This window comes from Periplaneta americana, chromosome 17 (assembly GCF_040183065.1).
Source record: "Periplaneta americana isolate PAMFEO1 chromosome 17, P.americana_PAMFEO1_priV1, whole genome shotgun sequence".
In the NCBI taxonomy this organism is placed as follows: domain Eukaryota; kingdom Metazoa; phylum Arthropoda; class Insecta; order Blattodea; family Blattidae; genus Periplaneta; species Periplaneta americana.
In genome coordinates this window covers 17,436,127-17,451,577 of record NC_091133.1, presented here as the reverse complement: position 1 = coordinate 17,451,577, position 15,451 = coordinate 17,436,127, and the positions used below count along the sequence as shown (strand labels likewise).

General features: G+C 34.5%; 2 protein-coding genes across 5 annotated transcripts in view; one reads left to right on the top strand and one right to left on the bottom strand.

Moving 5' to 3' along the window:
* The window catches only part of Wdr92 (WD repeat domain 92), a 39,642-nt gene that overhangs the window by 12,362 nt on the left and 11,829 nt on the right, over positions 1–15,451 (top strand). The window contains exons 4-5 of the mRNA XM_069817433.1: positions 11,297–11,398; positions 14,138–14,253. Coding sequence (XP_069673534.1) covers positions 11,297–11,398; positions 14,138–14,253 — 218 coding nt within the window. The remainder of the gene's footprint in view (positions 1–11,296; positions 11,399–14,137; positions 14,254–15,451) is intronic.
* The window catches only part of LOC138693456 (JNK1/MAPK8-associated membrane protein), a 66,895-nt gene continuing 59,827 nt past the window's right edge, over positions 8,384–15,451 (bottom strand). For 3 of the 4 annotated variants that reach the window (XM_069817437.1, XM_069817435.1, XM_069817436.1), the window contains 2 exons: positions 9,100–9,511; positions 8,384–8,935 (listed from right to left, as the gene is read on the bottom strand). The gene's annotated coding sequence lies outside the window, so the exon portion shown is untranslated. Of the gene's footprint in view, positions 9,512–15,451 lie in introns of all 4 variants that reach the window. The other variant, XM_069817434.1, reaches the window with a different exon arrangement.

The following is a 15,451-nucleotide window of genomic DNA, read 5'->3' as shown; positions in this document are numbered from 1 at the left end:
CTATAGGCTAGAAGATGTACGAATATATCATATTCATATAATTTCTTAGAAGTCCATCTTATTGCTGCATATATGGCTTGTTTCCTTTCATAATGCCAGCCAGAGAATGTCTTACTTTTATGATGCTGGCAAATGCATATCTGTAACTTCCTCCCCCCAACTTGGCAACTATTGTTTTAAGTGTATCAGTTTAGGTTGTGAAATTCTGACCAACACTACATGAGTTTGCATCACATATAATTTCAAATGCTTATCAAACTGACAACATCGCGAGTGCTCCATATGATTACTGTCAACATATTTTCTGGCTTGCTGAGGTGTAGTTAATATAGTAATTGGATATTTCACTTTGAGAAACATTTTTGCTATTTATAATTCTCACTAATTAGGTCTGAAACAAAATTTTGATAGTCTGACTCTGGAATCACAAAAAGTTTTGAGACGGTTTTGGCTTGCTACATATATTTTAAGGTAAATTAATATACAATGAGGGACATAATAGTGGAGCACCTCGAGTTTTTTTTAAGTCAAAGAATGCCACACTACGCATGCTTTGAGCTGAAAGTTTTTGGTCATATGTTGACGAGAAGGAGTGAACCACGCTACAGATCTTGAAACATTTTCACTCGCTCAACAATTATGTCCCTCACTACATATTTTTACCTACCGGTACTTTACAAACTCGCAGGTCCTTTTCCTTTCTCATTATATGAGACATAGATTAAAGTACTCTTCAAATACTCTTATGGTAAATTTCAGAGAAGAAAGCTGACAGCCACCAGTGTAGCTCAGTTGGCTGAGGTGCTTGCCTCCTGATCTTGAGTTGTGCTCGGACATGGGTTCGATTCCCACTTGGACTGATTACCTGGTTGAGTTTTTTCCGAGGTTTTCCTCAACCATAAGGCAAATGTCAGGCAATCTATGACGAATTCTCAGCCTCATCTCGCTATCACCAATCGCATTGATGCTAAATAATCTAGCAATTGATACAGCGTCATTAAAGAAAAAAAGAAAGCTGACCTTCAGAGTATGAAGCTAACACACTACCTCGTGGATCCTCTTATGATGACAGGTGAAAGATATCAACCTGAGCCCTCGAAACTTTAGTTTTATTGTTATAAACGTGTCCTTTATAGAAACTATCAATCTCATCTCTCAAAAGTTATTTTATTATTTCTCGTGCAATTTAAATAAACTGTGTATATTACTTATCAAATTATCAACTACAAATCTGGCATATCTTTCAATAAAGTTCCTTAAAGAGTGGTAAGTTGGATCAGCAGTCACTAATATGAAATGAGTGAAAATGTTTCTTTTGCATCATCTGAACTTTGGCAGCTTCTACAATTCTAGAATTGAACCCTTAAATTACCAAATTAGCACTTGAATGCCTTTTGCTAAGCAATAGCTGAATTTTATAAAGTGTTTAATATAATTAATTAATGACTAGAGCCCGAAAGTTCTTACTTTTAAAATGTACTAAATATGGATGCAATTATGATCTTAAAAAAATCAAATACAGTAACTTCTCTCTCATCCGGACAGTTGGGTAGGTAATTATTATTGGCTACTCACAGTACAGTATGTACCTTCGTCCTCCCCGCCATGTACTTACTTCCTCCCCCTACTTGCAACCCCATCATGCTTTCAGTCAAGTACAGGGTGTGTGTGTGGAAGAAGTTCACCATGCTTTCTAAGACATTTACTGATAAATGCTCGAAGTTTAGTTATTCTTTAAAAGACAAACTGGCTATTTTGAAGTGGCTGGATGAAGGGGAAACTATTTCTGGTATCCCAAGAAGTACAATTCATGAGTGGAAGAAGAATTGGGCTGCACTGGAAGAATATTGTGCATCCACGAGCTCTAATGACAAGCGCTGTACATCGAAGCAGCCTAGTGTTTTCAAATACGATAAGGAACTGTTTCTATGGTTTCAAAAACAAAGAAGGAAAGGTACTCCAATATCTGGCCTGATTCTGAAAGAGAAAGCGCTTGATATGCATAAGAAACATGGAGGCGATAATTTCTCTGCTAGTGATGGGTGGTTGTCAATGTAGAGGAAAAAGTTTGGTGTTCGTCCGCTTGCAATTTGTGGAGAGAGGCTGTCATCTGATACCGTTGCAGCTGAAGAATATAAACCTACATTCCGAGATTTGGTGAGTGAACTAGAATTATCTCCCCAGCAGATATACAATTGTGACGAGCCAGAAAAAAAGGCTGGATGATCTCTGAGCTCTTTAAAGAGTGGTTCCATCACAATTTGTTCCCTCCATAGTTAAATATTCTTCAACAAATGGATTGTTTCCCAAAGCGATCTTGCTAATTGACAATGCTCCATCACATGCATCAGAAACGGAACTAATCTCAGAAGAAATTAGAGCTGTTTTTCTATCCCCAAATTGCACTGCTGTGATACAGCCTATGGATCAGGGAGTTTTATATAATTTCAAAGGTCTTTATAAACAAAAGTTAACCAAACATCTTGTTAAAACTGATGAAGACTCCATACCCGTTCAGCTCAAAAAGATAACGATGAAAGATGTAATTTACTGGGCAACAGAGTGTTGGAATTTAGTATCATGCGCTCTGATTATACAATCATGGAAGTGTCTTTTACCGAACGACAATGATATGAATGCATCAGAGAATGATGGCAACTTGAAAGAAATTTCACATGCCAAAGGTTACTCAGCACTACAGACGGCTCTAGTTTATTTGCAATAGCATAATGCTTCAGCCAAAGAACTGCAAACAGTAAAGCGTTGGCGGGATCATGCTGCTTCTCATTGTTAAACATGGGACTCTGTCATTACGTTACACATTTCGTTTAAATATCACTAAGGAATAATTATTTTATTTTATACAGAATGTTACTTCAGTGAGTTGTGAAAGTGTCTTTTCATTCCGTTTTATTTACTGACGAACGAAGATTATTGTTATTCTCTGGCATAGAGAACATTTATTTTGTGATCGAAGTTTTCTTTCTTTAGTTCTGTAAAGAATATACTGTATATGTTTTATGGGGCTCAAGCACAGCAATCTATTCTGCAGGATAATCTCATTTGCCAGTTTAGTTTTCATAAAGAAATAAGTTATTATTGTATGCACAACAGCTGCTGTATATTGTATGCAAGGGTTCTTTACATTATAATTTTTTAATATGTAATGAAGTTCATTTTGCTTTGTAGAAATGCGTAATTTTTTCGAAATTTATTTCCAGAAAATTCATGCTTTTTTATTTCTTTCAGATGGAAAGCTTTAAGTTTATTCTGATTGTGTATATAAAATGTTTAAGAATATACTGATTGTAACTACTGTAATCAGTGATTTAATTACCGTATTATTCAAATGTTCACAAATATTTTCTTATCACATTTACTCATATCAATAAATTATACAGACGATGGAGGAATAGTTGACTAAGTTCCATACCGCCTTGCAGTAAGGCGTGGCCTGGGAAATCACGTGAATGCCGGACGACGAAGTGGATGGACAACATAGCAACGGATCACAGAGAATTTACTATATACACTAATAAATTTAAAAAAAAAATTTGAAACAGTACAAATGCTGAATATGAACTTACATTTGAGGTCATCAAAACCATAGTGATGTAAGTAATAGTAATGGCTTTAGTTTCATTTTTATTTTCCCTGGCAGAGTTAAGGCTATCAGGCCTTCTCTTCCACTCAACCAGAATCAAAGCACATACAGGAAAATACATACCGATATACAAGTATTAACTTAAAAATAATAGTAATAAAAAAATAAAATAAGACAGTAGTAAGTAGCAAGGGAGATGTTCTAAGGTATTTAACTTTGAAAGTTGGAAGATGCATACTTTCAGTTCACATTGTAAACTTTTTGCACCACATAATGGAAGTAGGTGATAGAACTCATGCATATCATTCTGTCCCTCAGATATAACATTTATGCCAGTGCACTTTTTCTCATTTTTTGTAAATTTGTTACTTAGATCACTGTGGTTCTAACAGCCTCATTTATTTCTTAGAAGTTGTAGCAAACGTGCTTTCATTGTCTAAACTCAGCCATGATTTGTAGTTTGTGACCAACATTTAGTGCTGGATTAAGCTAGTGTGGGGCCTGTAGCATCATATTATAAGAGGGCCCCAAATTTAAAAAAATTATACATCTTGATTACACATCTTTTAACAATATATTTCTTAGGAATACATTTATGATGATCACTTTCACGAGTTAAATGTAAACTAAGTTTGTAAATACCTAGTTAACTAGTTTTAGCTTAGTAACCATCTTCAGAACTAGTGAGGTCCTTGCATCTTCCAGTTTCTTCAGTTGTTTTGCTGGGGGTGCGTTTGTGTTAGTTAGTGTGGAGTGAAATAGTGTGTTTTCTGAAGTTCAGTTATGTATTGAGGATTTGTTGAGGGTGTGTTTTTATATGTCTGTATATTTCGTACTCTTCTAGTGTTTAGTTTCTGGTTTTTCGGTTGGATATGTAGAATTTCCATGTCTGTGTCTATGTTGCTATTGCTGTGTTTGTAATGTGTTCTGCATATGTGGATATCTTGTGTGATTTGGTTATGGTTGTGATGTGTTCCTTGTAATGTGTTTTAAATGATCTCCATGTCTGTCCGATGTAGAATTGTTGCCGCTATTGCATAAGTTGTTGTGAGTTTGTATACACCAGTTAGGTTGTATTTGTTAGGTTTGTGTGTTGAAATGCTTTTGTAGAGTGTTTTTTGTTCTTTATGCAATGTTGTAATTTAATTTCCTGGATTCGGAACACCTCAAAATCTGTACTTCAGTGGCTGGTCATGATAATATCTTTGAAAAATATTGGAATGCAAGAGGTCAAATGACTTTATTGTCAAACGCCTGGCATTAGAAAACAACAACAACAATTTAATTTCCTGAATGAAGATGCGATCTTGTATGTTTTCGTTTTCGTATGTTAGTGTGATGTATTGTTTGTATTCTTGTGTTTGTGTTGATTTTCTATGTTTCTTGTAATTATGTTTTGTCTTTTTTATTATGTTGTCTATTATTTTGGGGTTATATCCATTTTCTTGTGCTATGTATTTGATGGTATGTATTTCTTCACTGTAGTCTTGCTGGCTCTTTAATATGTCGAGTAGTCTGTGTACCATGGCCCAAATATAAAAAAAGCACATAGCCTAAATATTAAAATATAAGTCATTTGCTCGGACAGTTAATTCAGTATTTTAATTTGCGAATCAGTCAATTAAATGTCAGTACATGTTTTAGTCTGGCATGGTTTTGACAAAAATAATGAGTACTTGCATGTAATGAATAAAGTAATGAAAAAAAATCTGGTTCAGATTCTAATTTATTACCTAGCAGAAATATTGCATTATTATAAGAGAACCATGCATGAGGAATGAAGTCAATATAAAAATATGTTCACCCTCCAATTTATAGCCTCTAGAATTACCACTGTTACTATTTACATGCAAGTACCAATGCCAAATATGAAAAGTAACAAAACTACAATTTAAAAGTTAACTTTTCTACATTTAGCACAAGAAAATTTTTAGATGATATTGGAAATGTCTACTTTTTGCAGAAGTTCTTATTCACTGCTCAATGGAGTGAGATTGTTCAATCTGTTTTAACCAATGGTGCTCCTTAGTTCATTTTTAATCATTTTCAGTTTCGAAAATGAGTGTTCTCCACTGCATTTAATTTCAGTTAATAAAAAGGTAGGCCTATAATTTAAAAAAGTGGCAAGCCAAGACCATATCAGCAGTTTATCTTAAAATAATTAGTGGCATCAACAAAGACTAGTGAACAATGACATGTGATTGTTGTGACTATGAGCGCATATGGACACACAACAACCACATAGAAATATTGTTCTGAAAATTTTATGTTTAATGCCTGTTAAATAAAACTCATCTCAATTGAGATACAGATTAAATCTTACAATCTAATTTTAATCAAACTTGTATGTTCCTCACCTTGTAGTCTGCAAACCAATGAGGACACAATGGCTGCACATGATATAGCAAGGAGTCAACACAAACACACAACCAACTTATATAATAGTACCATTCAGCATGCGATTCTTTCGACATGTAAACAACAGCATTATCAGATTGAATAAGCTGGATGCCATTTTCCCCAGGTAGCTTACAAGTATTCCATGTATTGTGGGTCCCTATCACCACGGCATGGCGCGTCCTCAGGTTGCGGATCGAGGAGACGGCCTCCAGATATGGAGGGTAGCTGCGAATATATTGAATAAGCAGTCGCGGACAGCCGATGAGGGGTGGTCCTCCAGCTTGGGGGTTGGGTGAAGGGCTAACAACCCATCTCCGTAAAAAACAGCTTGTTACGAATCCTTCAAATAAGCCTCGGAATGGGACTGATTCTCTGGCACGACCACAGCAAAGGAATAAGGTTTTGAGATTTGGTACTTGGAATGTTACAAGTCTATATAGAACAGGAGGGGTAACATTAGTAGCAAAAGAACTAGCTAGATATAGAATAGACTTTGTGGGAGTACAGGAGGTTAGGTTAGATGGGAATGGCATAACACAAATAGGAGATTATTTGTTATATTATGGGGAAGGAAACAATAATCACCAATTAGGAACAGGATTCTTTATTCATAAAAGAATAAAATCAGCAGTAAAAAAGGTCGAATTTATCAGTGATAGGTTATCATATTTAGTACTTAAGGGTAGATGGTGCGATATCGTAGTTATAAATGCTCATGCCCCTACAGAAGAGAAAGACGACCATATAAAGGATAGTTTCTATGAGGAATTGGAACAGACTTTTGATCAGTTACCTAGATATCACATGAAAATTTTATTGGGGGATTTCAATGCTAAAGTAGGACGGGAGGATATTTTTAAACCGACTATTGGAAAAGAGAGCCTACACATATCTAGTAATGACAATGGAGTTAGGTTAGTCAACTTTGCCACATCAAAATATTTAATTGTTAAAAGTACAACATTCCCCTTTAAGGATATACATAAATATTTACTGGAAGTAAGTAAAGAGGTAGGTTTGGAAGTAAATCCCGAAAAGACAAAGTATATGATTATGTCTCGTGACGAGAATATTGTACGAAATGGAAATATAAAAATTGGAAATTTATCTTTTGAAGAGGTGGAAAAATTCAAATATCTGGGAGCAACAGTAACAAATATAAATGATACTTGGGAAGAAATTAAACACAGAATAAATATGGGAAATGCCTGTTATTATTCGGTTGAGAAACTTTTATCATCCAGTCTGCTGTCAAAAAATGTGAAAGTTAGAATTTATAAAACAATTATATTACCGGTTGTTCCATATGGTTGTGAAACTTGGACTCTCACTTTGAGAGAGGAACATAGGTTAAGGGTGTTTGAGAATAAGGTGCTTAGGAAAATATTTGGGGCTAAGAGGGATGACGTTACAGGAGAATGGAGAAAGTTACACAATACAGAACTGCACGCATTGTATTCTTCACCTGACATAATTAGGAACATTAAATCCAGACGTTTGAGATGGGCAGGGCATGTAGCACGTATGGGCGAATCCAGAAATGCATATAGAGTGTTAGTTGGGAGGCCGGAGGGAAAAAGACCTTTAGGGAGGCCGAGACGTAGATGGGAAGATAATATTAAAATGGATTTGAGGGAGATGAGATATGATGATAGAGAATGGATTAATCTTGCTCAGGATAGGGACCAATGGCGGGCTCATGTGAGGGCGGCAATGAACCTCCGGGTTCCTTAAAAGCCAGTAAGTAAGTAAGTAAGCTTACAAGTATTTATTTATTTTTCAGATTTTCAATTTATTTATTTATTTATTTTAAATCTGTTGAGGGCCCGCAAAAACACTGGCCCATAGCATATGCTATCTTTGCTACTAATGTTAATCCAGCACTGCTAACACTTGACTGAGACTTCGAGTTGAGAAATTGAGCCTGTTTCCCCACAACATTGTTATATACTATAAAAAAAAACTTCTTCCCACGTCACCACAACATTACTTAACGTTATGTTCCACAGAGAGGAGTAAGTCTTTCGGTATGAAGAAGGATTTACTTTTCAAGGCATCTCGAATTTCTCAACTCTGTTGATATCCAGAATTGTTTTAATATTACGTTAGATACATTAGAATTAACCAGTATGTTTCGGTAAAGTGCAGACGTGTTTAATTATCATCTCTCTCATTATTCATCTTGTGTGTTTTTGACAGTTGTTTAGTCAACTGTCAGAAGGAGGAAGAAAACAATCAGTCTATCAGTGGAAAACAATAGTGAATCCTGACTCTACCTTACATGTGCTATTCCAGTTGCTTTGTAATCAACATAGGGATTCACATATTCAATCTCTCCTTCAGCTCCTGCTTAGTCACTCAAAGAAAAAGATTAAGATCGGTAATGTAAAACAAAAGAAATGTACTTCTTAATATGATACATAAAAGTGAACATATTGAAAACATGATACATTTATAAGTAATTGGATAATATACAGTTATATACACATAAGACCATGAGTAATGAACTTAATTGGTAGTTCCTATACATAATTTATCAGCATATAGAACACATTTCTAATAATGTAATTTCTTGTAGCTATAATTGAGGACCGTTTCTGCAAAACTTGCTAACTGAAAAAAACTAAATTTTACAGGAGACACAAAAAACTGAATGGAGATAAGTAGGTTATAGGTGCAACCATCACACTTTCACAGACTACAATGAAGAGAAATAATTCAATTTTATTAAGATAACTTTAACATTGTGTAGAGGCCTGCTTTATGTTAATGAATCCACCAAAATCTCAATTTTGCAAATTTTGCAGTTGGCAAGTTTTGCAAAAACGGTCCTCAATTGTAGAATACCTGCAAATTTCTTTAAACATACATTTGAAAGTAAAGTTTCTATATTACTGTATTTCCTTCTCTTACTTTGCTGGAAACAATTCTCTGAAAGCAGTAAAGAGAAAAGTAACATGAGAAAATATGTACAAAATAATGTTCGCATCATGTATTCAAATCGTATGGGTTTTACATATTTGAATCAAATGCATTATTATAGATTTTCACTTAACAAAAATTTAATATGAAGTTATGGCACACAAATTACTCACCATTACTGCTGCTGCTATATTTTTCTCCTCACTGTCATCATCATTTTGCTGACAGCATCTTCTAACTACTAGAAATCATACCAATGTGTTATAGAATATATATAACTTTCATTAATTGCTGGAAAATTTACTACACAAGTTTTCTTTGAGATCTCTCTTGAGAATGAAGTTCCTTCTTAGCTTTCATTAATTGCTGGAAAATTTACTACACAAGTTTTCTTTGAGATCTCTCTTGAGAATGAAGTGCCTTCTTAGCTTATGACTAAGCAAATTGTCATGTTTGGTCGCACATATAGAGTGACTTCAGATAAATATTATGTCCGTTGTTTTGTTAATTATATAAAATATAAAATTCTTCATGAATGACGCGGTTTTCAAAATCATCAACATCGACCTTCCAAGTTTCATTGTTCTGTAATCAATAGACAAGCAGTTTTTAGTAAGAGAATCGATGAATCCAAATGAATTGTAACATCAACAAAAATTCTAATTTGTAATAGGCCTACCTACTCATTACATTTAATAAAGCCATACTCAAGAAAATGCCAGAATATGATAGCATTCTCATGAATTATAAACTGCTCGTAAGAAATGTCAAAATCTAGAAGCAATCATACCATAATATTACCTCACAGATAGGAGATTAGTAAAGGTACAGATATGGTTGGTTACACCTCGGTATATGGTTGATGAACATCTTCCTTAGCTCCATTAATTTGGTTGTGTGAAAAATTCCATTTATAATATGGTCATCTTTCAGACAGAATTCATGACCATCCTTCGATGACTGGCAAGAATAATTTCTAGCAGAATTTGTTGTTCTCTATGGTTGTGAAACTTGGACTCTCATTTTGAGAGAGGAACAGAGGTTAAGAGTGTTTGAGAATAAGGTGCTTAGAAAATATTTGGGACTAAGTGGAATAAAGTTACAGGAGAATGGAGGAAGTTGCACAATGTAGAACTGCATGCATTGTATTCTTCACCTGACATAATTAGGAACATTAAATCCAGACATTTGAGATGAGCAGGGCATGTAACACATATGGGCAAATCCAGAAATGCATATAGAGTGTTAGTTGGGAGGCCAGAAGGAAAAATACCTTTGGAGAGGCCAAAATGTAGATGGGAGGATAATATAAAAATGGATTTGAGGGAGATGGCATATGATTGTAGAGACTGAATTAATTTTGCTCACAATAGGGACTGATAGCGGGCTTATGTGAGGGTGACAATGAACCTCCGGGTTCCTTAAAAGCCGTAAGTAATAATAATAAAAACAATCCGGCAAGTTTTTTTGGGAGCCCACTCATTTGGTGAAGGCTTCTTTCACACGTTATAATATACTGTCTGGCAACGTATGGAAGGACAAGTTGGTCGTTTGGTGGGGGGTAAGACAGGCAAGTGGGGGGCGAAGGTGGAGGGGACACTCTAGCTCGGCCTTCTGTATGCCACCAGACAGTACAGGACTTGGGCCTCTCAGCTTTACTTCATTATCAAGGAATCCATGCCAAGAATTTTTATCATTATTAAAAGTCCACGCTGTCAACAGGGTCTCAATCCATGAACCTAGCACCTAATGGTACTCACACGTCGAAGATAAAACAAGAAAAAATACAAGTATATTACATTGCAATGTATGTAGCATCACTATATTCGATGTTTGAAGGGCTTAGTAGAAGAAGGGCCTATTCCAAGTTTTTAAACTTCTGAGATAAAAGACTCTTCTTCCATCAAGAAGACAAGCAGTAAGTTATGCTCCTCTTCTTCAATAACAAAAATAATAAGTTGAGGCATATCCAACAACTAAAAACTCGTGAATATACATACTAGATGGTTTCTGCTATCAGATTTTGCAAAAAAACAAAAATTGTTGATAGAAGAATGGGATGAGCCCTTCTTCTACCAAGCCTTGCATTTATGATAGGTTTAAAAATTGTTTGGTGGAAATAACTTGCTGTACCTTACATGAAATGAAAGATTTGTAGATTACACTGTAAATTACAAAGTTCGCTTTTTGCTCCTTGTCACATTTTTCATTTTCAATTCATAATGGAATATGATTCTTTGTTTGTAAGTTAAACAAGTGATTTGTTATTTATTTATTAGTACACAGGAATCATGAAAATGTTCGTTTCATGCTGTCCGATTAGTGAATAAAATATATAAATAATATTGGATTGGATTTACTTTTAAACAGGTAGTGTGAAAGTATGGGACACTCGACAAAAAGGAAAGCCTGTAGCTACCATGGAACCAGCAGAAGGAGATGCTAGAAGAGACTGCTGGACAGTTGCTTTTGGTAATATCCTCAATTAAATAACATTTTTCAAAAGTAACATAACTTACTCAATTTTTAATAATTCTGGACGAGTTTTAATGTTGACCACTTAGGTATTTCTTAATAAACATTCTGTTTCATAGAAATCTATTGAATTATAAATCACTATGTTGAATAAAGCATTAAGATTTGAACATTTCCCATTAATCAAGGTAATCAAAATCATCGATGATAAGACAGAATTTAGAGGTTAGCATTTTTTAATAATAAAAAAAAGTTGTATTATGAATTTACAAATTTAGCATTTTGTTTAGTTCTATCAAATAGTCCTAAGTACTGAGCTGCACCAAAGGAGAATGAATGAGGATAAACAGATGACATCATGCAGAAGTGCTCACAAGAATGCTGAGTTTGAAACAATTTTAAATATTCTCGTCCATGTCACTGCACATTCTCTTTCCATTTCTTGAATTTTATCATCTCTGAATTCACATTTAGTCTATAGTGTAGAACAATTTTTGGTAAATGTTGTTCATCCTGTCAACATGCTGGAGCTAACCACATTGATATTTGTTTGCTTATCTTCAAATACAGTATACATATGTTCAACTTTTAATTTGTCTGGGATGTTAATGTTCCTATGATAATCTACATTTGTGAATCCTGAAAGCATCTTAAAGAAGTGTATTTGAGCAGCTTCCATTTATCGACACTCTTTTTAATCTGACTCTTATTTTCATATTTAAAATTTGCTATGGATGAAATATAATTGTCTTAATTTTGTGCTAGTCAACATTTTGTTCTATCAGATGATAGATGACATTAAGATATGGCTCATATGAGGAGACAAAGAGGAAGACAGAAAATGGGAAAGAATGGAGAAAGCTGGGTTTGCAGTAAAAGACCTACCCTTAGGCAGAACACTGAATGACTGACTGAATGAATGAATTAATGAATGAATGAATAAATAAATTCCACATGTTTTGTTATAGGTTTGTGCTTTGATATTTATATCAGAAATATATTCCGAAAATATGCTTACTAAATTATGTGAAAATGTCACTGGTTTGATTATTTGTTACTCAAATTCAATTATGACTCTCAAGAGATGAAGAGTTCGCGGGAAAAACGATGAATGTCACAGTTTTCTTAAGGTTGATGTCATTATCTAATTCAATGGATCACTGCGAAATTTAATGTTGTTCTTATGAAAAATGGTAAAAAGGAGAATTATCACCACGAATACAGTAATCCCTTCCTTTATTTTCTATAGAAACAGCACTACATCTTGCAGTTATAGACTCAATTAGATCATTATCTAATCCGTAACAGAAATGTGACATTCATCGTTTTTCCCGTGAACTCTTCAGATGTTATCACATAATATAATCATTCCTTTTGTTTTGGAGACAGATATTTTCGTATTATATTCTACGACAGTTTTATTTACTTTGTGGAGCATTCAAATAAACCAATAAATAATTATTTTTTAATCCTGACGTCTCAGATTTCCATTTTATTTGGCATACACATTGGATCTATGGTGCACATTAAAAATACAGAATTTTAAATTTTTGATTGCCAGTTTTTCAGTGAACAAAATTTACAAAACGACTGCCACGGTGGTCTAGTGATTAGAGTGCTGGACTTATAATCCTGTGGACGCGGGTTTGATCCCTGGCATACCCCTGATTTATAACTTTGTTGAACAAGCCTATGGTTCAGGTAACACAGGGGTTTTCTCTGGGAACCCTAGTTACCCTGTGGCATCCCAACAAATCTCCATCATCTCATCTCATTGTGGGTGTAGCATAGAAGCCTTTTACGCGCACCCTGGGTAACGACTCTGTCGGTAAATTGGTCTACACAATTGGCTTTATATGGGTGAATGATGAATAGTCAAGTGCCTGCCATTAGTAAAAAAAAAAAAGTTCACAAAACGTTCAGTATTTATGAAAGTATTAATGCTAGAGAGCTCATCTGAAGATGGCGTAATAGCAAAAACGTTTGTCCTTTACATATTTCTGTAATATTTTAAATGTTTGACTAGACTTCAAGTCAATTAAAAGTAGGATAGGCTGAACAATCTAAAGAAGCGACATTGACAATACTGGATTGCCTACAGATTGGGTCACTCAAATACTGTCTAATCCTTTCATGTGAAGTGGGAGAAGTTTTCCTCAATTCAACAATATTCTTACGTTGGTGTCTTTTATACTGGATATGAATACTGATAAGTGAACCAGTCTGACTTAGTGTGCTAAATGTTCCATTAATAGTCTTAGGATTCAGAATCCTACGATTAGGATAACAAAGGTGATATTCGGCCACAGCAGCTGTTGCATTTCCCTCACACACATCATAAATGCAGTAAATACCATATAGGCATATTTCTCAGTTGTAAATGTATATGGCATCTTGAGACAACTAACAAGCTGCTAACTCCACAATGTATGACTGTCAACTGAACATGTGACAAATGAGTCTTGATGCATTGAAAAGAAAGTGCATGCCCTGACATTTGAGATCTCTATTCACATCATCACATTTAGAAAATCAATGATTATCCCTGAATTATTTGAGATAGGAAAAATCTTTATTAGGAAAATATGTTCCAAACTACTTCAGGAAAATGCTCCATTAGTGGTGGTAAAGAACTTCCCTACGCAGATAGTTGAAACTTCGTGAATCACTCTGTATAATAAATGTCATCGACTAGTTACATTCATAATAATGAAGTGGGATATTCTTGTTTCACAGGTAATTCATACAATTCTGAAGAAAGAATAGTCTGTTCTGGTTATGATAATGGGGACATAAAGATGTTTGATTTGAAGACAATGTCCCTGAGATGGGAAACAAACGTGAAGAATGGAGTAGGTATACTTATATTAAGACTGCATTATTTATTACTATAAGAAGTATACCGTAATTTCTTTGTTGTGAAATCTGTTATACAGTTTAGGTTTTATATCACTCTCAACTCTGTCTATGTTGTTACCATTACTATCGTTATTGAACTCTTTCTTTTTTTTTTTTTCTTTAATTAAATCTATTCTGAAATTTCACATAACTTTTTAATTACTGTGAATTTGTATAGTCACAGAATGACAGTCTCGTAATGTCCTCTTATTAAACAAAAATAACGTTTGTGATGTACATCTCTTCAATAGATGTAACTTTTTTTTCTCCTTTTTTAATTTTCTGCTTGCTTATGTATTCTACTTTATATCATATTAATACTGAAATATTTCGATCGAAAGGGACAGTAGATGTAAAATAACATTCTGATCTGTCTTTAATTTTACATATATTAGCTTAATTTTTTATTATAAAATCTGTTATGATGCAGATCCCTTCATGGTACAACATTCTTTTTTCAGTTTGCAAAGGATGGGCATAAATGTTCATTTCTTGCAGCAAATATTTTTTCTAAACATTTCAAGCAAGTTTTAATTTATCGCGACAAGTAACAGAGCCAGATAATAGGTTCATAATACTGAAACCTAAAGGAGGATAGCAATGGCAAAGGAAACTTTTAATAGAAAAAGGAGTATCTTCTGGGGATCTCTGGAAAAAGAACTAAGGAAGAGACTAGTGAAGTGCTTTCTATGGACTGTGGCATTATATGGGGCAGAAACGTGGTCATTACAACGAAGTGAAGAGAAGCGAATAGAAGCATTTGAAATGTGGATTTGGAGAAGAATGGAATGTGTGAAGTGGACAGACAGAATAAGAAATGAAGCTGGGCTGGAAAGAGTGGGTGAAGAAAGAATGATGTTGAAACTGATCAGGAAGAGGAAAAGGAATTGGCTGAGAAGAAACTGCCTACTGAAGAATGCACTGGAAGTAATGGTGAATGGGAGAAGAGTTCGGAGCAGAAGAAGATATCAGATGATAGACGACATTAAGATATATGGATCATATGAGGAGACAAAGAGGAAGGAAGAAAATAGAAAAGACTGGAAAAAGCTGGGTTTGCAGTGATGAGTGAATACTGAAACATGTTAGATGCTTAGCAGAGAAGATTTAATTTTTTTAGGGTGTTTCCATAATACTGTGGTTTCCATCAGC